At 49.4% G+C, this 25,779-nt stretch overlaps 2 protein-coding genes across 10 annotated transcripts in view; one reads left to right on the forward strand and one right to left on the reverse strand.

Annotated features, from left to right (window-relative positions):
• SLC13A3 (solute carrier family 13 member 3) overlaps positions 1-25,779 on the reverse strand; it is a 77,061-nt gene that overhangs the window by 48,006 nt on the left and 3,276 nt on the right. Inside the window, exons 1-2 of one of the 9 annotated variants that reach the window (XM_070486016.1) lie at positions 7,592-7,714; positions 7,229-7,477 (exon numbers count right to left, since the gene is read on the reverse strand). The exons of 2 other annotated variants lie outside the window; for them this stretch is intronic. Coding sequence is in view for 2 of the 7 variants with exons in the window: in XM_044748294.2 (XP_044604229.2) it covers positions 23,126-23,251 (126 nt within the window). In the remaining 5 variants the exon portion in view is untranslated. Of the gene's footprint in view, positions 1-7,228; positions 7,478-7,591; positions 7,715-20,531; positions 20,676-23,125; positions 23,316-25,173; positions 25,404-25,779 lie in introns of those variants that run through there. 6 more of the 9 variants (XM_070486017.1, XM_044748294.2, XM_044748293.2 and 3 more) reach the window with 6 other exon arrangements.
• SLC2A10 (solute carrier family 2 member 10) overlaps positions 19,869-25,779 on the forward strand; it is a 55,026-nt gene continuing 49,115 nt past the window's right edge. Inside the window, exon 1 of the mRNA XM_070486021.1 lies at positions 19,869-20,074. The gene's annotated coding sequence lies outside the window, so the exon portion shown is untranslated. The remainder of the gene's footprint in view (positions 20,075-25,779) is intronic.

The raw sequence follows: 25,779 nt of genomic DNA on the forward strand, positions 1-25,779 counted from the left end.
AATCCATGAACACGAGATGTGTTTCCATTTATTTATGTCGTCTTTAATTTTTTCCAGCAGTGTTTTGTAGTTTTCATTGTACAAGTCTTTCGCCTCCTTGGTTAAGTTCATTCCTAAGTATCTGATTCTTTTTGACGCTATCATACCTGGAATTGTTTTCTTAATTTCCTTTTCAGATTATTCGCTGTTAGCATATAGAAATGCAACTGATTTTTGTGGGTTGACTTTGTATCCTGCTACTTTGCTGAATTCATTTATTAGTTCTAACAGGTTTTTTTGGTGGAATCTTTAGGGCTTTCTACTTATAAGATCATATCGGCTGTAAACAGAGACAATTTGACTTCTTCCTTTCCAGTTTGGCTTCCCTTTATTTCTTTTCCTTGCTCTGGCTAGAATTTGTAGCACTACCTTGAATAGAAGTGGGGAAAGAGGGACTCCTTGCCTTGTTTTTAATCTTAGAGGAAAAACTTTCAGTCTTTCACCATTGAGTATGAGGTTCACTGTGGGTTTTTCACATATGGCTTTTATTGTGTTGAGGCAGTTTCCTCCTATTCCTAGTTTGTTGACTGGTTTTAATCATGAAGGAGATAGACAAATAGCCAATAAGCACATGAAAAGATGCTCAACATGACTAACCATTAGGGAAATGCAATGCAAATCAAAACTACAATGAGATACCAGCTCACACCTGTTAAGATGCCTACTATTTTTAAAAAAAAACAGAAAATAAAAAGTGTTGGTAAGGATGTAGACAAATCAGAATCCTTGTGCACTGCTGGTAGGAACATAAAATGGTACAGCTACTATGGAAAACAGTGTGGTGTTTCCTCAAAAAACTAAAAATAGAATTACTATATGACCCAGCAATTCCATTTCTGGGTATGTATCCAAAAGAACTGAGAGCAAGGTCTCAAAGAGATATTTGTATACTCATGTTCATAGCAGTGTTATTCACAAGAGCTATAACGTGGAAGCAATCCAAGTGCCCATCAATGGATGAATGGATAAGCAAAACGTGGTATATACACACAATGGAATATTACTCAGCCTTAAAAAGGAAGGAAATTCTAACATATGCTACAGTATGGATGAACCTTGAGGGCATGATGCTCAGTAAATAACCCAGTCACTAGCGGACAAATACTGTATGATTTCACTTATATGAAGTGCCTAGAGCAGTCAGTCATTCAGGCAGAAAGTAGAAGGGCGCTTGCCGGGGGCTGGGGGAGGGAAGAACAGGGAGTTATTATTTAATGGGTATAGGGTTTCAGTTTTACAAGATGAAAAGAGTTATGGTGATGGTTGGTGATGGTTGCATGACATTATGAATATTTAATACCAATGAACTGTACACTGAAAAATAGTTAAGATGGTAAATTTTATGTTCTATGTATTTTACCACGATAAAAAAAATTGGAAAAAAATTCTATTTTCCTATTGACTTAAGGATACATTTTTCTGGAGGAGAAAAATAAAATAGACTCCCCGAGTTAAAACACTCAATTACACTTCCAAATATCTAAAATTACTTCTTTGGGGGCAGAGAAGAAGAATTGTAAAACAAATGAGCACAACTTGAAACGAATATTCCAACACATCAGGTTATTGGATGCACATTTGACAGATCGAAAGCAAAAGCAGTAATACAGAATCAAATCCCACGACTAAAAGTTCCCTAAGTTTTGATTTCTCATCATCCTTTTGGTTCCTAAACCAGGCAGAACCTGGGTGAGAGATCTTAGATAATTACAGATCTATAACTATTTATAACTTCCAGCCCTTTCTCCAAGCAAAGCGGTATACTGAATCACAATGGATAAACCACATAAACCTTGAATGTGAAATTCAGTTAAAAAGGCGTTTTTCTGGGAGAAGCGCGATGACGGGCTCTCCACTGGGCCCGTCTGTCCTCTCCCTCCCTTCCCCCAACCCTGGCAGCCCCTAAGACCTCCTTGATTCAGGAATTCAGAGGAGGACAGTCAGACCATCACCAGGCCCCTGGCTTTACAGATGTGGAGACTGAGACCAGAGAGGGGAAAGGTCAGACAGTAGATAGGTATCAGAGCTGTTTCTAGAATTGCGACCTGGGGGGCTCCCCAGGCAGCTGAGACCCTGCACTGAAAGGCCCTCGTAGCCTCAATAGGTGCTTGGAGCCAAAGGGCACCATCCCAGGGTTCCATGGAGGCAAACAAGCAGTAGGACTGTCCCAGGTACTCCCAGTACAACAAAGATGGGAGAAAGTGAGACACAATAAACAGAACCCTGTTTTCAGAAGCTCCCAGCATCCCCACACTCTGCCAGCAGAGTTTCAGGGACTACCTGCGGAGACAAGGTGTCCAAAGGTTCCAACCACAGAAAACAAATCTGGCCAACTACATCTTCCTAGGGCTGGAAACCTGTGAGTCTGCAGAGGAAACCAAAGATCAGCTGGAGACAGTTGGTTTCCAAAGCTCAGAGAAGTAAGCGGCTTTCCTGAAGACACACAGCTTCCCAGAGATGGAGCCAGGTTTGAAGCAGGAGAAGCCTGAGTCTTGGCTTCTGATACGAGAACAGCAGGATGGCCGCTGTCCCCATCCCCTTACCGGCTTCATTTTTCTTCATATAACCAGTTGCCACCTGTATTAGTGTTCTCCAGAGAAACAGAACAAACAGGCTGCACAGAGATACATATAAGAGGAGATTTATTATGAGGTTGGCTCACATGGTTATGGAGGCCAAGATGTCCCCCAGTCTGCCACCTGCAAGCTGGAGAGCCAGGAAAGCTCGTGACGTAATTCAGTCTGAGTCTGAAAGCCAGAGAACCAGGGACGCCAGTGTCCGAGGGCAGGAGAAAATGGACGTCTCAGCTCAAGTAGACACAGAGGAACTTGCCCCTCCTCCTCCTTTTGGTTCTATCCAGACCCTCAGCTAATCAGGTGAGGCCCACCCACATGCGTGAGGACAGACCTCCTTTACTCAGTCTACTGATTCAAACGCTAGTCTCTTCCAAAGACACCTTCACAGACACACCCAGAAATAAGGTTTTACCAGCTGTGTGAGCATCCCTTAGCCCAGTCAAGTTGACACATAAAATTAACCATCACACCACTCAAATGCAGTTGTTATAGCTTAGTTGTTTTCTCCTCCACTAAAATGCAAGCTCTAGTAGGGCAAAGATTGTGTCCCCAGAGCCAAGAACAGTGCTAGGCACATAGTAAGAACTCAAAATATTTGTTGAATGACTAATAATGCTTCTGCAACTCAGAGACATTGCTTAATTTCTCTGCTAACTACCATTCATTTAGCAAACATGACTCCTGGCCATATGTTAAGCACTAGACTGGGAGTTGAGACTAGGAAAGTGACTAAGACACAGTCCTGCCCTTCACCCAGCAAATCTGACCACGCCAATCACAGAAGCGTTCGTTCTCTGTGGCTAGTTCTTTGCAGACTCAAATGACCTTTGACCTTGTCAGATTCTACCCACCAAGTATTCCTCAAGCAGAGGTGTGCTGGTAAATGTTTAATAACTGCTCTCTGAAAACCTGCGTGTGTGTGCGCGCGTGTGTGTGTGTGGTGTGTACAAGTTCTTGATTACTATTTAATTCAGCTAAGAAGTCATCCATGTCACTAACCAATGAGTTGAGTTCCACTATGAATGTCAGTTTGTATTATTTATGTTAATGATTAAGACAAGAGGGAAACAACGAAGAAGCATGTCAAAACGCTACTCGTTCACCCTTCCTTAGTGAATCAAACGATAGCTTTCAAAGACTGGAAGAACATTTCCTCCTTTTGGGGGGTTATTCAGAACCTAACAGCTATAGACACAACATATTTTAAGTTTAATCTGCATTATTAACATTTCCCACTACTTTCCTAAGTATGGACAAGCAATACAACAATGAGCTAAGCCCTTTTTTGTATCGTTGGCTGATTTCTACAGTGTAAACCGCCACGGCTGGTTTCAAGCTACCAAGTGACATCGCTGAACACAGAGTTGGAAAGAGACGGGCAGTAACGCACCACTATAAAGTATTTCCGCCATACGTACAGATGTAAATGACAGCAGACGTAAGTAACCTCTAGACTGCAGATAATCAGAAAATAATTAGGAAGTGATGTGCTTTGTGTCTATTGCTTTTGTTTTAATAGAATTTATTTAATCACAAGTTTATAAAATTTCATTTTAAATATATCTATGTTTAACAACTGGCTAGCAAAATACATGGAAATGTGGCCATCAGATCTCAAGGGCTGGTACACGTGCGCCAGCTCACTGCTGCGGGCTTCCAGGCAGAACAGTCATGCAAACCCTGCAAGGAATCCGGGTCACATTCTGCTGCAAACTCGACATTCTTCAGCCCAGGCTTGGTAGCATGCTCTATAGTGCATGCATTTTTTAAATACACAATTGTTTTCTGTCAAATCTTGAGGCTGGCTCAGGGAGACAATGCCACATCTATCCTGTTTTATGTTCCACCTGACAGATCATCAGGTATCCAAGTTTGGAAAATATATGTCTGTCTTAGCCAACTCGGGCTGCTGTGACCAAATACCACAGACTGAGCTGCTTAAACAACACACACACTTCTTATAGTTCTGGAGGCTAGCAGTCCAAGATCAAGGTGCCAGCAGATTCGGGTTCTGGGGAGAGCTCGCTTCCCGGACTGCAGACGGCCGTCTTCTCATTACGTCCTCGTGTCTTTCCTCGCGGTGCGCGTGCAGAGAGAGTTCTCTTTTTACAAGGCTGGATCCCATTGCAGGGGGGCCCACTCTCATGAGTTAATCTAATCTTACAGCTTCAAAAGGATAGTAAAGAATTGTATGAACAACTTTATACCAATAAATTTGATAATTTAGAGGAAACAGAAAAACTTCTTGAAAAAAGAACTTAACTATCAGAAAAAGAAATAGAAAAGCTGAATATTTCAAGGTCTATTAAAGAAACTGAATCAGTCATTAAAAACTTTCCTGTAAAAAAACAAGAAAAGGGGCCCACCCCGTTGCCAACTGGTTAAATTTCCATGCCCTCCACTTCGGCAGCACGGGTTCGCAGGTTCGGTTCCCCGATTCAGATGTACTCCACTCATCAGCCAAGCTGTGGAGTCATCCTCCATACAAAAAAGTAGAAGACTGGCATAGATGTTACGTTAGGGCTAATCTTCCTCAAGCAAGAAAAGAGGAAGATTGGCAATGGATGTTAGCTCAGAGAGAATCTTCAATGGTAATTCTACCAAGCATTTAAGGGATAAATAATAACCATCTTACACAAACAGTCCCAGAGAACAGAGAAAAAGGGAACGCTTCCCAATTCATTTTGGGGGCAGGGTAACCCTGTTACCTGGCTTATCCTGACAACGGCATTAAAAGAAAACAAAAGAGAATATTACAATGGTTGAGATCAGTGGCATGCAAAGTCACCTGGAAAATTTGAGCTCTGAGCAGCTCTGTTCAGTGTCCTTTTCTATCCTGCCTCACATGACCACGCAGAAGAATAATTTCAGTAACAACGACAACCGCAACCACCCACATTTTTTGAGTATTTATTAAGTTCCAGGCATTTTACATGTATTAACTCATTTAACGAGAGGTCTTATTACTATCTCTCACTTTTCAGGGGGGACTATAAAAAGACACTGACTATAAAAAGAGATTTTAGTCATGCATATAAATCTGTGACACAGGTAACAGTCCCAGGGTAGTATAGCAGCTCACAAATGCATAGTCTAAACAGGAACTCTAATTTTCAAACTCTTTCCCTTAAACAGTGAAGGGACTCCAAATATACTGAGAACTTACAGCAAGCACGTGCTTACTACTGGTCGGGCCCTTTTCCTCGTAATTTGCATGCATTAACTCATTCCATTCTGCAGCCGCTCTGAGACAGGAGGTATCACCTCCATTTTCCTGACGGGACAACCGAGGCAGGTAACAGCCTCTGCTGAGGCAGAGCCAGGATTTGAAGGCAGGCGGTCTGACTCCAGAGCCTGCACTCTGTACCACTCTGCATTTCTGCCCGATCCATGGCTGCCCTCATCAAATTCCCACATCCTCTTCTTCTCTGGCATCCCCGGAATGTCTCCCATTCCTAGCCCGACAGAACCTCTCTCAAGCCCACCTGCCTGGTCTTGCCAGCTGTGTCCCTCCATCACTTCTCATCTCCGCCCCACTGTCTCCGAAAGGCACACTCTTAATAACCACCACATCCCCTCCCAATCCCACCTCCCAGGAGCCTCATCGTTCCATTTTGGCTCCTTTTCTGCAGAGAATAATCTAAATGGAAGCTATAGTCCTCCCCTCTTCATATGACAGGAACCACCACTATCACCATATTAATACTAATAGCAACCAATATTCACTGAGAATTTACCATGTGCCAGACACCATTCCAACTACTGTACCTGCATTATCTCAGTTTAGTTGTGATTGTCACAACAATCCCATAAAGTAGGTCCCATGATTATCTCTATTTTACAAAGAAGGAAACTGAGGCACAGAGTGATTAAGTAACCTGACCAAGGTCACAAGGGCAGCCCGCTGGATAAAAACCAGGCATACTGGTTCCAGGGCCTCCACTGAGCATTATGCTCTTCCAGAAGGGGGAGAGGGGGGGAAGCCAAGCAGGCTATTCCCAAAGGTCCAATCAGCATCGGGATGGACAGCAGTGAGTAACTCTTTAACATAAACATAGCCCATGTAATATTTGAGATATACTTACTCTAAAAAAAAATTATTCATTGTTCATCTGAAATTCAAAGTGAACTGAGCACCCTGTATTTTATCTGGCAAGCCTAGCTGGACCAATACTCCAAAGATGTGCGGAGGAAAAGCCCAGGTGTTTCTTGAGGACCAGATGTGGGTTGTGAGAGAGACGTTCAGCCCAGGGCCACTTTAAATCCTGCCTAAGATGTCTGCTTCTGAGTGCTGCAGGACCCCCAAAAGAGCCACAAACAGCAGACCCCCTGAAAAGCAGGGACTGGAGGGCGCAGCCTATCAGAGAAAATGCATCCCCCAGGGAAGTGCTCCCAGAGGGGGGACCCTATAATCCCCCGCCCCCTACGATGCTCACAGGAGAATGTGCCAGAATGTGCCAGGCGCCCAGAGGGTGAAGGCTGCCGAGCAGAGTCAAGCTCTCGCCTGCTCCCTTGCCTCTTGTAGGCCCCCCGGCTTCTCTCACAGTGGATGTCAGAAACCTCGTTCTGGAAGACGAGGAAGACTGTGGGAGAGAAGGATCTGACCCTCTTACCGGCTCCCAGCCCGTGGAGCAAGCAGGGAGGTGAGGGGAAAAGACTTGACTTCCAACCAAGTTCCATGCTGAGATCCTCCCCGGCCACCGACCATCGAAATTCCGACTCGAGACCACATTTGTGCATTAAAGTAACTGAAGGATTTTAACGACTTCTCAAGAGTGATGGCAAAAGTTACGGGTCTGCAGGAGTCTTCATCCAAGTCCAGGGGACGAGCATCCGCCACTGAATACATTTTAGAGCAAGAGCTTGAGAGAAAAATAAACGTGACTGTTTAGAATTAGTTTTATGAGCCATAATTTACATGCAATCAAATGCATCGCCTGCAAGTGTACAGTCTGAGTCTTAACAAAGGCGCCTACCCACAGAACATCGCATCAAGACGTACAACATTTCTGTCACCCCGGAAAGTTCTGTTTTGCTCCTTTCAGGTCCGTCCTCACGCCCCCTCCAAAGCACCGCCGTGATTTCCCTCCCTCTAGATTGGTTTGCCTATTCTTGGACTTGACTTAAATGGAATCACACAGGATGTACTTTTGCACTTTGTGCTCAGTATAATGCCTGTGAGATTCATCCACGTGGTTGCGTGTATTTTACTGCTGAGTAGTATTCCTTTCTGTGAATATACTGCTGTTTATGTTTGTGTCTTCCTGTGGATGGACATCGGACTGTTTTCAGTTTGGGGCTTTTATGAATAAAGCTGCTGTGAACACTCTCATGCAGCTGCTTTGGAGGTGACATCCTGCGAGTGCTTTTGTGCAATGGATTAATTCCACACATCACGCAGTGGGGGGATGTGGGTAAACTCTGGCTGCTGGGCTGCTTTTCAAAGGCTGGGAGTCCAGGCTTGTATTCTCCCTCTCTCCCTTCTTTTCTCTCCCTCTCTTTCTTTCTCTCCCGTCTTCTCTCTGTCTCCCTCCCTCCCTTCTCCCCACTTGCTCCCTCTCTCTCTCTCTCCTCCCTCTCTAGGTGGGTGCTCCTGCCAAGATGTCAGCACCGGTCCTTCGTGGGGGAACGACTCCAGATACAGCACGTGTCAGCTGGGGAGGTGACCGGGGGGGGGGGGGGGGGGAAATGGCAGGAGTTGGGAAGTTGATCCTTGGCCCGCATGAGGCTTTGGCAGTAAGTGAGTCAAGAGTGTGTTTCATTACCTCGCTGGTTAGGGATTGGAGCAGGGCCCAGGTGACCCCAAATAGCTTCCTTGCCCCGGCTGAGCTTCCTGTGGGCAAATGGATTCAGGATGCCAGACATCTGGTGGGGAATTAATGAGTACTGCTGCCCCTCATCCTCCCCCTCAACCCCTGGCGGGCGTTGAGGACAAAACTGAGCCGAGAGCAAAAGTCTGCCAGGAGGCGTGGACGCCGGACTAGAGAGCTGGGGCCGCTGAACACTGAGTGGCGGGCTCTCAGCGATCAAACAGGCCGAGCCTACTCCCACCTCCAGGTCTCGGCCCCTGCGTCCCCTCTGCCGGGCCCCTTCACTCCTGATCTCTGCCTGGCTGGCTCCTTCTTGTTGTTCCGCAACATCTCAAAGGTCACCTCTTCAAGGAGGCCTTCTCTGATCACGCCATCGACTGTGGTCTCAGCTCCATTGTCCATCCTCGTTCTGGGCAAGCACTGATCAATAGCTCGAGTATTTCTTGTTTGCTCGCTTCCTATTATCTCTCTCCCCACCAGACCATAAGCTACATGCAAACAGAGCCCTCATCTGTCTTTGTTCACCTCTGTTCTCAAGGCCTCAATGGATATTTGTTAGGTGAATTAATCAATGATTGAAATCAGGCATTGCAAGCTCAAAGGCAGGGGGCAGTTTAATGAGCGAAGCGGGCCTGGTGTAAGAAACATCACGTTGCTTTCTTGAGTCTGCTTTGCATTTCTGACAGTGACGTGGGTACAGAAAACCATTATTTTAGCATGGGAAAAAAAGTGCGCAAGCTTGATGATAACTCAGCTGGCATTGCCTTCAGTGCCATGGGTGCAATAGAGAGGAGTGGGGACTGTGGTGAAGTGGGGAGTATAGGCCCCTCTAAGAACAGCAACTGCTGCTCAGCTCCTGATTGTTGCCGTGGGGTACATGGGCATCATGGTGCCAGATCTCCTGATTTTTCAAGAGAAGCTTGAAATTGTGCTTTTAAGTGAAATCTCACAGTTTTAAAAGATTTGCTCCTTAAGAGGAAAGTGTAGGCCAGAAAAACACATCTGCAGGTGGTATCAAATCCATGGTCACCAGTTTATGACCTCTCACCTAAATGAGTGGAAAATCCTAGAAAAGTACTCAGACACACACAATTCTGCATCTAAGGTCAAGTTGTTCACAGTTTACTAGGGATCACAGGACGCTGTATTAAAAATCCCTGCTCCATTTTAGAATCCCCACTTTACAGGTAGAGAAACTGAGGACTGGAAAAGCGGAGGACTCATCTCTTCAGGACCACACAGAGCACAAGAGCAGATCTCAGCTCGCCCAGCCCTGGCCGCCATTTAAACAGTGGACCAGGGAGTGGGGTCTGGGTGGATTGATGATTTTACTCCAGCCCACAGCACCTCTGTCCCACCTCTGCCTCTGGGCCCCCTGTCTCCTGAACTCAGACCAGCCAGCAGGCCACGCAGAGGTTCAGTCTGCATGTCTGCAAGATGGCAGCTTCTCCCGATCGTTCAAGGGCAGATTAGGGTGGAAGGTCCAGTCACAAGATCCCGAGGCCCTGTTCCTTTGAATTTTAACTTCTGGAATGCAGAGGTTAGGTGAGGTGTCTGATCTTGTAGGCTCACTTTCTGCGTCATTTCAGTGTCAGCAGTTTGCCTCCCTGCCACTTTGTCCTGTCCAGAGGCTCCGCTTCAGGAGAGAGAATCCTGCTGAGGTGGCCCAGGGTAGATGGAGCCATGGCTCCAGGTGAAACAGCTCCCCAGCCTGTGCCCTCTGCCACCAGGAGCTGGCAGGAGTCAGCTGAAACCTCCAGAGGTGGAGGAGCCTTAAGGAGATGCAGCCCAAGAAGACGGGTGCCAGAAGCGAGAAGGCTGGTCCCAATGATCAAGGCGGACCCCAGAGGACAGATTTTGAAGCACTTGATGTGTTTGTGGTTGGAGGATGGCTGAAAATGGAAAGCGGTCAGCTTTCTTTTTCAGAAGGGAAAAGATTGTCAAGGAAATCTCTAGAGCTGGGCTGTCCAAATGCAGTAGCTTCAGGCCACATGTGGCTGTGTAAGTTCAAATTCATTAAAATTAAATGAAATTTAGAATTCCAGTTTCTCAGTCGCAGGAGCCACACTTGAAGCGTTCAATGGCCGCCTGAGTGTCTACCACTCTGGACAGAGCAGACGCAGAACATTCCCACCACTGTAGAAAGTTCTGTTGGACTGAGCTGCTCTGGAGAATTCAGGCCTGGGGCCAGGAAGCCTGGTATCGTGGTGTTGCTGCTGGACTTTTGTGGCAAACCACTGAACCTTCTGAACTCTAGTTCGCTCATCTGCAAATTGGGAATAATAATGGGGGGGGGGGGTGTCTGCATCACCGAGGAGCTCGTCAGAATGAACGTACATGAAAGCGTGTTGAAACATGGCCTTGGCAGATGGACTATCTTGGGAGTAACATTATGCATAAATTTCTATTTCTTCATTATATACTCTATTTTCCAAATTTCAACAATAAATATGTACTTTTTTTAAAAAAGAAGACATTTCTGAACAAAATAGTAATGTATCTATAAAATTCTGGGGTTACACTTTCTTTCTCTGAGAATTAGTAAATCTTTCACTGTTGTATTGCAGAAATTTGAGGCCGGCCTGATTTCTTCCTCCTGATAGCTCACCTGAATGCTGTGCCTGGATAGCCATAAGATCTTTTGTTTAACCCTCAAGTCCAGTAATGTCACCAGATGTATCTCAGCATTCATGAGTCTCTAGAAGTTTTTTGCTGGGAGACAGAAAAATCTCATATGTTTTAGTTTTATTTAGTTCCAGAGAAGTTTTCTACTATTAAAGATTCTAATAGTGTTTTCTACTTTATTTGTTTTATTTTCTTCGTCAGCAACACCAATTATGCAGAAGTTGGATTTCCTTGGTCTTCCACATTGATCATTTTTCTTTCATCCTTTCTTACTCTTTCTTTTCCACTTCATTTTGTTCAATCTTCTTTAGCCTGGATATCATATCCCTGAGTATGTTTTCAGTATTTTTCCATTTTGCTGTTTCTAAGAGAGCTTTTATAATAGAGTGGCTTTATTTCTCTCCTCCACCTACTTCCAGAACACTCATATTTTCATCTCCTACTTTTTTACTGTCTCTTCTTTGACCCTTTTATTTCTTATCTCAAGATTTATTTTAGGAAGGCCCTCAATTCTTTAATTGGTTGACATTTCACAGAGAAATATCTGTTCATTAGTTTCTTCTACTTCATAACACAACTCTGACAGTATTTATTTTGTTCACTTTTTATTTGATGCTCTTTTTCTTGTTATTTCTCATCCTATCTTTTTGTAGGTCCTATGCTGCCTGCTGATCACAGGATTGGGGTCGTTCTTTTCGGACCAGTTCTTTGTGAAGGGAAGTGTGGGGCGGGGGCTGGGAGGAAGCTGAGGCTGCAGGTGTGTAAGCGTCAGCACTCTCGGTGACTTCAGAAGCCTTCTCACCAGCACTGAGCTGAACTGTGTCTCTACTCTAAGCAGGAGACTTAGTGGGGAGACTAAGTATGGAGACCCAAGAATGTCACAGCTCTTTTGGCTTTTACGTCTCTCTGACTGGGAGAGAAAACTAGAACCATCACAACCACACGGCTGTTCACCATCCATCCTTCCGCTTCCACCTGCCACTTGGACATCCTGCTTCTTGCCCCGGGTCTGGAAGCCTCCTCATCCAGTTCATCTGAACTCTGTACGGTCACATCCAAGGCCATTGTTCCTGTGCTATCTATGAGCCGCTCTCCCTTCCCCTGGGTGTGCTCCAGGTTCTGCTAGGATTAGGAAGGGCTTACAGAGTTGAAAAATACTTCTGGAGAAGTCTGTGTCCTGCCTGGGAGCTGCAGGAGCAGATGCAACTCTTGGTTTCCTCCAGCAATTTGGTCCAAATCCCACCACCATTGTCAGCTTGTCTTATCTCACGGCGGGTGGGACTGTGGTCTGCCCTCCCTTCATCAGAGATGGCATTTTATTCTTCCATTGTTGCTTTGTATTGCTGTTTTCAATCTTCTTCAGAAAGGTGCATAAAATAGAAAAGTCTGCACCCCACCAGCCTTAACCAGAAGTGCCTTCCACGTAGTAATTCTGTCATCAGAAAGTGCTACATTTTCTTTTGTTTATCTATATTTTTAATCTTCCTTCAATAAACATGCACAGTATAAATAGCATGGGCTCTGGAATCAGATGAGCCTGAATTCGAAATGCAGTCCTTCCACACACTAGCCCTGTGGTCCTGGGCCAGGTGGTTAACTGCCGTCACCCTCAGCGTCCTTATGTGCTGTAGGCACATGATGACAGCACCTACCACGGAGAGCGATTTATTTCACATAAGATAACCTCTGACCAGCAAGGGGGTACATGGGAATGCTCAATAAACATGAACTATTGTTATGTTGCATTAATTATGAATAATCATATATTAATGTTACTTTATTAATAATTGAAGTTTAATTTCTTAAAGCTGGGCTTCAAAAATACTGCTCTTAAATCTTAAAATATGAGAGCCAGAATGAACCTGAGATCATTTAATCCAGTGGTTCTGAACAGGGGGTCATTTTGTCTCCTGGGGGACATTTGTCTGGGGATATTTCGGGTTGTCATGATTGGAGGGTGGGGGGTGGTACTGATATCTAGAGGGTAGAGGCCAGCGATGCTGCTAAACATCCTGCAGTGCCAAGACAGTCCCCACAGCAGAGAACTATTCGTTCCCAATAGTGTCAATGTCAATAGTGCCGAGGTGGAGGAACCCTGGGCTAATCTAAGCCTTAGCACAGTGGAGGAATTAGTTGCCCAGAGAAGGAAAGTGGCTTGCCTGAGGTCACACAGCAAGTCAGACGTAAGGACTTGTTTGACCTTGTTTCACTGAAAGACCCCTGCGTCCTGAGCAGGGGTTGGGAGCAGCAGGAGTTGGGAGCAGGGCTGGGACAAGGGTGAAGCAAGCACAGCCCCGACAGTGAGCCCCAACTTAAACTTTGCTCCCTGGGTGCCTCACTCGGCTCACCCTCGTCCTGACCCTTATTGGGAAGAAGAACAGGGTTGGGGGGCTCCCCACCGTCCCTGCCCAGCCCTATTCATGCCAACTCAACCCAGACATTTTTTACAGGAAGGTTTATAATCCCCCTGCCAAAGCCATTCCGGCTTCTCGGGTTCAGCCAACCCACTCTCACAGGGATTAGTCCTCAGCAGGACAGCAGAGGTGGGGGAGAAAATGCCCTGTCAGGCGGTTAATGTTTGAGCTGGGAATGACTTCCAGGCAGACACAAGGCAACCTTTTCCCCATTGCCCCCAGGCTTGCCCCCTCACTCAGGAAAGGACAGAGAAATGGTCAGCTCTCCGAGGCCAGTGGCAGGAGCTGTCCAGAAACTTTATCCACCACCGTCACTCCCCTGCCCCATCTCCCCGGGGGGCTGCAGTAGGCATTTTTGTCAGGGTGCTGGGCTGTGCCCAGGCTCACAGTGGGCATCAGCAGCTCCATGCCAGGCAGAGAGCTGGCTAGCCAGCCCTTCGGGGAGCAGGACTTGGGCCAGCTGCCCAGAGGGGTGCCCTCCCGCTGCCCGTTCCCCAGGCATGTGCAGGGCCAGGGCTGCAGGAAGCCTGAACTTGGAACTCTAGCAAGGCCGAAGCCATGCCTTCAGCCTCTCTGTGTCCCCTCCCCACCTCCAACCTCCCGAGCCACGCAGGGCTGGAAGCATCGAGGCTCCGGCACTCACTGCTGGTTTGAGTGACCTTGGGCAGGTGGCTCCCCTGCCAGGGGCCTCAGCGGCTCATAGATAGCACAGGAACAATGGCCTTGGGGAATCACAGTGCCCGGAAGACAGCCAGCCCCGAAGGAGCAGGAGCTGTTGGGGTCAGTGGAAAGAGAAGTGGTCAGGGAGCTAGACGTGGGCTGAAATCTGGACCCAAGACTCAGAGAAGCCTATGAGTGACGAGCATCACCAGAGCACCTGGGTTCGAACCCTGCCTCGACCACTTCCTAGAGCAAGTGACTTAATTCTGTGCCTCAGTTTCCTCATCTGTAAAATGGGGATGATAATAACAAGAATTCCAACCTCACAGAGTTCTTGTTGCCAGGATTAAATAAGTTAATATGGGTCAAGCACTGGGAGCAAGGCATGGCATAGAGTAAGCAATACGTATGTTCAAAATATTATCTACTCTGATGGGCTCTGTTACTCCGAGCACAGTTCTTGCCCTCTTTACACTAGAAGTATCGCCCCAGTGATCCGTGAGTTACTTCAGGTCTGCTCGGTGGGGATGAAGCTAAGGACTGTAGGTGGCACACGGATACGGACCCCAAAGGGAAAGGAGTTTGGAGCACACACACAACAGACCCAGGTAAAGGACCCAGCCTGGCAAGACGAGAGAGAACTGGAGAGAAACTCTCTCTGCCGAGACCAAGAGGCACGTAGGCAGGAGGCCTCCACCTGAGAAGAGGGAGTTAAATACAGCCAGTGAGGCTTGGGGAGACAAGGCCACCAGGAGTCACACAGTCCCAGGGGCAAATCCCAGTTTACCATTCATGAGCTACAAGCTTTGGACTGACCGGTGTCCCTTCCGAGCCTCCGTGTCCTCATCCGTAAATTAGGAGGCATATTATGCCATCCGGAGAGCTGGGAGGGAGATCAAAGGGAACGCGGATGTGGCCATTCTTTGAAAGGCCTGGGATTCTGGGAGCATTTCTGCCCCCATCTCGGGAGCGACTCTCCCTCACTGCCTCAGAGCATCGCTAGACGAGATGGCTGCACATCCAGGACTTACCACGTGCCAGGCACGGTTCCCGTGCACTCCCCTGTGAAACTCCACCCACGGCCCATGAGGCAGCGACGACTGCTGTCCCGGTTACATGTGGCTCAGAGAGCTTGAGTGACTTGCCCAAGGTCACACTGCCTCAGTGTGAACGGTAGATGAGAATAATAAAGCTACTGCTGAACTGAGGCCTTACACTGGTCAGCACCAAGCCATGCCCTTGACATGCATTCGGTCAGCAGCTTGTCGCACAAAGCCCTGTTTAGAAATGAGGGACCTGAGGCAGAGAGAGGCTCTGCAACTTCTTCATCCACGTGTGCATTTCTGGCAAGGGAGGAAGCCACGATTTCCACCGTGGTGAGAGCTCAGGGCCCCAGGCCCAGGCTCACCGAGGAATGACAGCGATGGTGACAGCCAGCGTTTCCCGAGCACTAACGATGTGCTGGGCTGAGCCCTCTACACTCAGTGTGACTTTTGCTCCTCACACACTCTGGCAGCTTCTATTAAAGGAAAGGAAAGGACAGAAACTCAACAGAAAAGCACTTGACAGGCCCCTTCACAGCGTCTCTGGGTCTGTTCAGTCTGGAGGGAAAGCAGAACTGATTTTAGCATGCCCACTTTCCAGACGGGGAGACTGAGGCATGGAGGGTTAAGCCAGAAACTAGCCGAGGGTGACCCAGAGGGAAATAGTCGAGGGAGCCCAGAAGTCGGGTCTCTGACTCCCAGCCAGGGCTCCCTCCTCCCGTCTCCTGTGCCTGGAAACACCTGGAGAAAGCAGTTAGGAGCCACCTGGGTCCACGTGGGCCGAAGACTCAATGGGGAGAGAGGGAAGGTGGAGGGGTGACTGGCCCCAGGAGACTTCTGAGCATAGCCTCCTGCCCTTCCTCTGGACTGCAGCGTCTTAGACCCCTGGACTCATTAGCAGCAGTTGTAACAAGTTCAAGTGCTTGGAGCCGTCATTAAAAGTGCTCCTGGGGCGGCTCACATGCCACGGCTGCCAGGCCTCACTAATCATTCATTGGCCAGTCAGGGGGGTGGGGGCGGGGAGGGGCTGCACTGGGTCCAGGAGCCCCCAGTGGCCTGACTCAGACCCAGGAGGACAGAACAAGTTGTCCTGAAAAAGAGGCCAACTCACTGTGTGACCTCGTGCAGCTTCTTACCCTCTCTGGGCCTCATCTCCCCATCTGTCCAGAGGGTCCTTCTGTTCCCAACATGGGGTGGAGGAGTGCATCCAAAGCCCACTCAGGGCTTCTCCACCTACCCCCTGCCTCTGACTGCCCCTCCCACACCTTTGGAGGCCTGTACCACCAGGCTGCACTTTCTCTGGCTGAAGTGAAATCCGACCTGCAGGTATTGGGGTGGGGTCTGCCTTTAAATCCCATCTGGGCTTTTCAACTTAGTTTCTCCATGATCAGGGGCCAGGGGTCCGTCTCCTGGGAAGGGCTGTCACAAGGACCCAGGAAGACCATTTGATGTTTCTTGAGCACCAACCATACTCCCACCTCAGGACCTTTGCACTTGCTGCTCTCTGGCCTGGAATGCTCTTCCTTCACATATGCTCAGGGCTCACTCCCTCACCTCTGTCAGGTCTTTGTTTAAAAGTTCCCTTCTCAGTGAAACCTTCCTGACCCTAAACTTGCACCGCCCCCCTTCTCTGCTTTTTTTAAATTGAATCTAGTTGACATACAATATCCCATTAGTTTCAAGTGTACATCATAGTGATTTGATATTTATATATGTTAAGACACGATCACCACGCTAAGTCTCGTTACCATCCGCCACCATACAAAGTTATCACAGTATTATTGACTATGTTCCTTATGCTGTACATTGCATCCCCATGACTTATGGTCTTTAATGGCAAGTGTGTGCCTCTTAATCCCTTCGCCTACTTTGCCCGGCCCCCAACCCCTCCTCACTCTGGCAACCACCAGTCTGTTTCCTGTATCTATGAGTCTGTTTCTGTTTTATTTTGTTTGTTTTGTTTTTTAGATTCCACATATAAGTGAAATCATATGGTATTTGCTGTTCTCTGTCTGACTTATTCCACGAAGCACAATACTCTCCAGGTCCATCCATGTCACAAATAGCAAGACGTCACTCTTTTTTCATGGCTGAGCAATAGTCCGTGAGTGAGTGAGTGTGTGTGTGTGTGTGACATATTCTTTATCCACTCACCCATCAGTGGGCACTGAGGTTGCTTCCGTGTCTTGGCTACTGTAACTAATGCTGCAATGGACACGGGGCTGCAGGTATTTTTTTCCAGTTAGTGTTTTCATTTTCTTTGGCTAAATACCCAGAGGTGGAATTGCTGGATCTTGTGGTGGTTGAGGACCCCCCACACTGTTTTCCGTAGTGGCTGCGCCACTTTACATGCCCCCAATCGTGCACAAGGGCAGAGGGCAAGGGTTTCCTCTAAATAAGCACTATCTTGCTCCATCTCTGCAAGCCCCGAGGAGCTGAGCCTTATGCCATCCTGTAGGGGAGCAAACAGAGGCTCAGAGAACCCAAGAGGCCGCACACGAGCAAAGGGAAGATGCCGAGAGCAGTCAGGAGCAGGGCTCGGCCCTAGAATGCGCTGCCAGACCCGGCGATGGGATCCCCAGGTGCATTTGTAACGCAAATGACACTACTCTTGCTACTAGTCATAACGATACCAGGAGCAGACATGTCCCTGGTACCTCTCATGCACCAGGCACAGCCCAAAGTCCTTCAGGGGCATGAACCAATCTTCACAACACCCCTGTGATGCAGGTCCTATCAGTGTTCCCATTTTACAGAGGAGGAAACTGAGACACAGAGAGGCTAAGTAACTTGCCCAAAGTCACACAGCCAAATAGTGGGAGAGCAAGACTGGAGGCCAGGAAGTCTGGTACAGGAGTTCACACTCTCACAATGCGGCCCTCTCCTCCTCAGAAAGTGACTCTGGGGGACACATGAGCCTGGTGATTCTGGACAGACCCCTTTTCCGAAGGAGGAAAGCCGAGATCTGGAGGAGGTCCAGGTCCCACAGAAGAAAAAGATCAGGAGCAGGAAATGGAGCCAGGTCTCCCAGGTCGACGGCAGTCCAGCAGGGGTGAGAGGGTCCTCTGGGAATAGGGCTCAGTCTCCCCAGCGCCCAGGCAGAGGCGGGAGACGGGTGGCGGGCAGGGTATTGCAGCAGGCTGCCACTAGGCTCCCCAGGCTGGATGCCCCGTCTCAGGCAGCTGCCTACGCTCCTGGGCTCGGGCTCTGCTGTAAATTGCCCGGCTCCGGCACCACGAGAAGGTCTGCTGAGTCCCAGCCCTTTCCAGAGAAGCCCAAGGGGCCAGGAGGGGGCAGGAAAGAGTTAAAAGGGGCAGGAAGAATTTCCTGCACTCCCCTCCCCCCACCCAGGCCTCCAGAACCAGCCAGAAAAGCGGCCTGTCATGGGAGAAAGGTGCGATCGGCATGTGAAAGCCAGGGGACAATCGGGGCTGTGGGTGGCCGTGAACAAGGGCTTCTCTTGTTGTTGCTCCCAACCAAGGGACAGAGGCCTTTCTGCCCGCTGTGAGCCCTGAGGGCAGAGGGGACGGGCCAGCTGCCTCCCGCGGAGCCTAGCGGTCTCTGAGCCAGGCTGGGGCCCGGCTGATCTGCCCTGGAACGCCCTCGCTTCCCAGTCCTCTGCACCCCGCAGGCCGTCTGCTCCAGGCCTGTGCCCAGAGCAGGCCCGGCCCTCCCCAAGGCCCCGTCCCCTTGACGGACAGTGGGACGAGGGCTGCCTCACAGGCTTGTCCGGGGACCAGAAGAGCGAATGCGTTCAGAGCAGTGGTTCTCAGCTGCAGCATCACTGACATTTGGGGCCTGGGAGCTCTCTGTGTGGGGCGTCCCGTGCATGGCAGGGTGTTCAGCAGCATCCCTGGCTTCCACCCACCAGATGCCAGCAGCACCTCCATTGAGTTCTGACAATCAAAAATGTCTCCAGACATTGCCAAATGTCTCCTGGGGAGCAAAACACTTGAGAACCACTGATTTAAAGTATTTCCCAGAGCCCAGAACACAGCAGGTGATTTGTCTATGAAGGTAGCCAACAATTGTTGAGCCCTTTACAAGCATCATCGATTATTCTCATACCCGCTTACAGATGAGGAAACTGAGGCACAGAGAGATTAAGTAACTGGCCCAAGATCACACAGCATATGAAAAAGTCAGGATTTGAACCCAAGCAGACAAACCCAAGCTCCTACCCATAATGCTTGACCACCCATGTTAGTTCTTGTCTCCAGAGAGCTCCCTGGGAATTCCAAACTCCTACTCCAGCATCAGAATGACACGTCTCTGCTCTGGGCAGCCTTTCTTGACGTCCTCCACTCCATCCAGCACACTCACTCCTTCCCGCTTTGCTTCCACTGAGCCATGAAGGAGCGTGGGCTTTCAACAAGGCAGACCTAGGTTCGAACGCCAGCCCGACCTCTCATTCAACGGCTGTGAGGTGCCTGGTAAGTGGCTCCCCCTCTCTGAGCCTCGGCCTTCTCATCTGTAAAATGGGTCCATCCCCTGCGTCACACAGCGTGGCTAAGAGCACAGACTCTGGAGCTGGAATGCCAGGGTTAGAACCCCAGCTCCGCCACTTCCAAGCTGTGGGAGCTTGGGCCGGTGGCTAAGCCATGCTGTGCCTCAGTTTCCCCATCTGTGAAGGTGGCTAATAACAGCACGTGCCCCACTGAGCTGTGCGAGCATAAATGAGCTAGCAAGCATATCCTGAGTGCTGTGAACCGTGCCTGGCACTTAATAAGCGCTAGAGCGGTGCTGGCTGCGGCTCTCAGGAGGCCTCCGGGGGGACAGAGAGGGCATGAATAAGGCATGCGGCCCGGACATCAACAAACTGGATGCAGCCTCCCAGAGACCGGCACATTCCTGCAGGAGAGCTTAACACGGCTGAAATCAAATCCCCCTCTCAGCCCAGGCTGCTGGTAAGGACCCCCACAGGAGAGGAGAGCAAAACGCACTGGCCAGGGGGACCCCTGGGCTGGTGGCAGGGGCGGGCTGGCCTCCCCAGCGCATTTCCGATGTCTTTATCAGACTGGGGATCTGTTCTGTGCATCATAACCCGCAGCCCCCCCCCCCCCAAACCCCCAGCACAGGCTCATTCTCATTGGCTGTCCCTGCCTTGTGAATGTCGGGGACAAGCAGACAGAGCCGATGGCCTGGTATCCCTGTTTTGTGCGTAAAAGCAACAGCCACATCCTTTATTGATCACCTACTATGCGCCAGGCACGGTTGAGTCTTCCCAGCAGGTGGGTTTCATTACCCCCACTTTGTGGATGAGGAAACTGAGGCTCAGGGGAGGGAAACGACTTGCCAGGAGGTGGCGTGGCCCTGCGTGCCTCCTCCCTGACCTCTCAGCTGCGGGGAGCAGTTCGCACGCACCTGTGTCACTTGTCCAGGGTCCGGCCTAGCAAGGGTGCTGACTTTGTGTCTTCAAGGTGTGGGGGTGTCAGGAAATCCTGCTCCTCCGTCCGGAGGGCCCCGTCCTGCCGAGCCAGGTCAGGAAACACAATCCTGCCCCCCGCCACCTCCCCAGGAATCACAAGGGCCTGTTTACACACCTGGCAGGAGCTCCGGGCAGCGGAAAGTTGGCTGAGCCTCAGAAGAGCGGTTCCGAGGTGACGGGTCAAATGGGCGGGGAGGGCACCAGGACCACCGGGCTGGGAGAGTCCCTCCACGCCCCCTCGGGGCCTCTGCCTTCCCAGCTGAAAACGAAATGGCTGGAAACTCTGATTCCAGCACAGCTCGTCATCAACCGAGAGGAGTCTGGGGTGTTACAAAATGCACGTCTTCTGAAATCAGAGACAGCCGGGTTCAAATCCAAATTCATTCACTCACTTGTTTACCAAGCACCTCCTGTGTGCCCGACACTGTCCTAGGCACTAGGGATGCTGGGGGAACAAGACAGACAGGGGCCCTGCCCTGATGTGGCTCACAGCCTCATGGGGGAGGCGGAGAGTGAACAAATAACAATTGCTTCAGATTGAGATGTACGCCACGGAGGGAATAAAACAGGAGGCTGTTTTAGAGAGTATTTTGTGGGGTGATGAGGTCAAGTGTTCTTGCGAAGGGGTAATCAAGGAGGACTCCTTGGAGGAGATGCATTGGAGCTAAGACTTGAATGACCAGAAGGATCCAGCTGTGGAAGATCAGAGGCAAGAGCATTCCAGGCAGAGAGAACAGCAAGTGCAAAGGCCCTGAGGCAGGAACAAGCTTGGTAGGTTTAAAGAACCAAAAGAAGGCCCATGAGGCTGGATCGCAGGGAGAGAAGAGAAGAGTAGGGGAGATCGTAACAACCCTACTTTCTTGTTCCTGTATGTGATGCTCTGACATCTTGAGACCTTGCTGACCCTGGAGGGTCAGCCCCTCCCACGGCTCGCTAATTCCTAGAGATAGTAAACAACTCACCTGTGTGTGTGTATGTGTGTGCATGTGTGTGTGTGTGTGTGTGTGTGTGTGTGTGCTTTTCCAATGTAAACCAACCCATCCAGAACCCACTCCCAACCCTCTCCTTCACTGGCTCTCTCACTCCAGGCCACTATCCACCTGCCTTAATCACCCCGGGCCAGGCACCTCACAACTAGGGACAGCCCCTTTGTCCCAGAGCCCACTGAAATGATCTAAATTCACCAATCTTAAACCTGCTTACCCTGACTTGCCCATTCCTTAAATACATCATATATCTCCAGATAGTGATAAAGACCAGGAAGAAAGAGAAGACAGGGAGGAGAATGGAGTGTAAAGGCTTTGCTGTTTTCTCCCTCAGACAGGTGGCCAGGGAAGGCTTATCTTTGAACTAAGAGGAATGAAGTGAGGGAGCAGCCTCGCAGACATCTGGGAAAAGCAGTTCAGACACAGGGAACAAGTGCAAAGGCCTTGGGGTGGAACACTCTTGGCATATTTCAGAAATAGTAAGAAGGCCAGTGTGGCTGGAGCAGAGGAAGCCAGCGGGCCAGAGCTCCTAGTACGTGATCAATAAACATGAGCTGTTCTTACCCTTTGTTGAGGGTTACGACGACCTCAACAGAAATAAGGGAGCTTGACCTCAGAGTCCCCTCACCCCTTACCTAGAAGTTAGGCGTCAGAGATTAAATGAAATGTCGCTATTCTAAAGCGTTGATGACTGCGAGGCTGAGATGGGGGATCAGTGGACAAGGGGAGGGGATGGAGGAGCCCGCCCCCGCCAGCCACTCATTCGCTGCGAGGTCTCAGGCAGCCCACTTCCTTTTCCAGGCCTCCTGAAGCTTCCTCTTTGTGGAAGTTAAACTAGAACGATCGCTAAGTTCTGAAATGTGGTGACAGGGATTACAGTGAAAATAGCTGACATCTACTGAGCACTAACTACGAGCCAGCACTTCGCAAAGCACCTCAAACGTGTGAACTCATTTCATCCCCACACACCGTGAGGTGGAAGTGTTAGGAGACCCCCTCTCCAGATGAGAAAACTGAGGCTTAGAACTGACCGTTTCAACACAGCCCATTCCACCGCTACAAGCGTCTCCCATTTCCCCCCCAATTGGCTTCAAAGAGCCCTCCAAGGAAAAATATGTAAAGGTTAGATTGTGAAAGAAACAAAATGTATGGGTATCTAAGATGGATCGTTTGTATATATGAACCTATTTCTTCACCACAAAATTCTAGAGGAAAGGACCACGAATAAATCTGCTTCTCAGATGGGGAAAAGGGTTCGGAGAGGGGAACACTTCCGGAATCACACGGCTCAGGCGGGAGCTGGAACTGAGCTCACCCAGATGAGTCCAAGGCTGGACCTTCTTCACCAAACCAGGCTGCCCCTGAACACCAGGGTTCGCCCCCCGGGAACGGGGGCACGCATGACGGGACACGTCTGTGAATGTGGTTCTGCCGTGTATGCCGTCCCTGTTGCTTCTGTAACTAAGTGCCCCAAACCCAGCGGCTTAGAGCAACACAAAGCTGTTCTCTTACAGCTTTGCAGGCCAGAGTCTGAAATCACTCACTGGGCTCCATTCAACGCGTCCCGTCGTCAGGGCTGGATCCTTCTGCAGGCTCCGGAAGAGTCCCTTCCTCACCTTCTCCAGCTTCCAGAGGCCGCCTGCATCCCTTGGCTTGTGGGCCCAGACCATGCTGCCTTCTGACTCTGACCCTCCCGCCTCCCTCTTGTAAGGACCCTTGTGATTACATTGGGTCCACCTGGATAATCAGAATAATCTCCTCATCTCGGGATCCTTAGCTGGATCACATGAGCCAAGGCCCCTCCTCCACGTAAGATAACATGCACAGCTCCAGGGAACTAGGCCATAGGCGTCTTTGATGGGCCGCTGTTCCACCAACCACATGCTGGGAGATTTCCTTCACTTGACAGCGACCGAGTGTCATGGGGAAAAGAAGGTCATCTAGGAGCCCCCTCAGTTTACAGTCGAGGAAACCAAGCAGCCAGGCTGACAGCCAACCTCGAGAATCTCCAGACGAGACACATACACAGGCAGCGTGTCCAGTATTTCTTGAGATGAAAGGCCAACTTTGGAAGACTTCAGACCATTCAGAGAAGGTCAGTAAGGAACAGTGAGGTCACTCCTCTTCTGATTCTCTCTTCCTCTCATTCCTTCCAAAACAGTCTCAATTCGGCACTAGCTTGTCTTAAACACCTCTCTTGATCATTTCCTTCCATTTGTAACAAAGAAAGGATGGGGCTCAGGCCCTTGGCTTCAAGCAGGCGGCAGTAGGTAGCCAACTAACATTGGACGTTTATTTATTTATTGCTAGTTTTCTTCTATTAGTCATTCATGATCCTGGTTTTCCATACATGGTTCTGACATAAAATTTCCTTTTTAAGTTATTGTATTCAAGTTTTTTTAAAAGGAGGGGAGGGCAATAAGGCATCCATGTAAAAAATTGGGAAATAATGGGAGCATATGAAGGGGTAAGGGGACCTGGCCAAAATGATGTGGGTGGTATTCGGATGATGGAAACCAAACCAGACCGCACTCCATTTTGGGGTGCATGTGGACAAATCCCCCGTCCGAGCTCTCTGGGGTTCAGTGAGATGGTGCAAGTTAAAAGCGCTAGGCAGTGTCTGCCCAGAGAAGGTGTTCGATCCACAGGGTGTTTCCGAGGAAACTCCCATTAGACGGAGGCTCGTGGGCCTCTCAGAATCCTGGCCACCCCATCTTCCAAAATCCAGGACCAAGAATGAGGAGAAGTGACTGAAGCATATTTAGTAGCTATGTGACCTCGAGAACATTACTTAACTGCTCTGTGCCTCACTTTCCTTATCTATAAAAACGGGGATAATCATTATTCCTACTTCTTAAGGCCGATGTGAAGAGTAAATGAGCTAAATGTGAAAGACATGGAAAAAAGCATAGGATAAACGTGAAAAAAAAAGGTCCGCAGTTATTATTATCATAAACTCTCACTCTCTGTTTGGCATCGCACTGGACAATTTCTGTATCGTCCCGTAACTGAGTCTCATAGTAGCCCTTTGGGGGCGGGAGGCCTCTCCACTTCACAGTGTGGAAACCGAGGCTCGGAAATCCTAAGTCTCCCAGCCAGGCTACCCCGTCTCATAGCTGAGAGCCGAGACCCCGACCCAGGTCTGCCCAACTCTATGCCCACGCTCTGTCCATCACTAACTGCTCTGAGTCTCAGCTTCCTCGTCTGCAGAATGGGAGTGTGAGAGCACACCTTGAGCACTGGATACACGGAAGAAGTTACGTGCAGGCACAGTCTACGATTTCATCGTGCCCAAATACTAGCCAGGGAGGAAGGCGACATTACAGCCACGCTATAAATGAAGACACGGAGGCCCAGAGGAGTAGGACTTGCCCAAGGTCACAGAGCAAGTATGTGGGATGAAAACCCAGTTCTGATGCCAAAGACTCAAAACTGGGGATGAAATGACCACATTCCTGGTCACCCACTTAAATCCCCCCACCCAAGAATCAGACAAAAGGAAGAAAGTGAGCCCTGACCTTACAGGTGTACTACCATCCCCTGAGAAGATCCGCCAGCCCAGAACAAGTCTGCTGCCAGCCAGAGCTCATACCTTTGTGCAACACGAAGAGGGGCCCTTCCTCAGGCGGATCCAGCACCACGGTGCACAGCTCGGCGTGTGCAGCACAGACTGGTTCAGTCTCACTTGCCTCCTCAAGGCCCTTTGTGCAGTGCACAGCCTGCACAACACTCTGTAGCAGTCCTGCCTAGAACACCGCAGAACTCCTCCTCCTCAAAGCATCCTCAGAAAGAGTCACCTGTGGGTACCCACTGTAACAACTCATCTTGGCCAGATGGTCAGTCCAGCTTAATTTGCGTTGAGTGGGGGCCAGGCAGGAAAGGAAGCAGGACTTCTCTGCAAACACTTGGGGCTGGAGCTTACTGGCAAACCTGCTTTCACAGTCTCGTCTGTACCCACCACTGCCCACGGCCACTCTCCAAACCTCCAACTCCCAGGATGGCCATTCTTGGAAAACCAGGAGGCTGTCCCTCCAGCGGCGCCCTGACTTCCTAAGTCTCCAGCACTCTTCACAGCAAGAGCTGAGCTCTCCCGTGGCGCTAGAAATTGCAGCCACTGCATTCCAGAAGAGCACCCCACTCCTTCCTGTCCCTGCTGACTACGGTCCTGAGCCAGGAGGATATAATGTAAGAATTGTTC

Source organism: Equus asinus, chromosome 15 (assembly GCF_041296235.1).
Source record: "Equus asinus isolate D_3611 breed Donkey chromosome 15, EquAss-T2T_v2, whole genome shotgun sequence".
Classification (NCBI taxonomy): Eukaryota; Metazoa; Chordata; class Mammalia; order Perissodactyla; family Equidae; genus Equus; species Equus asinus.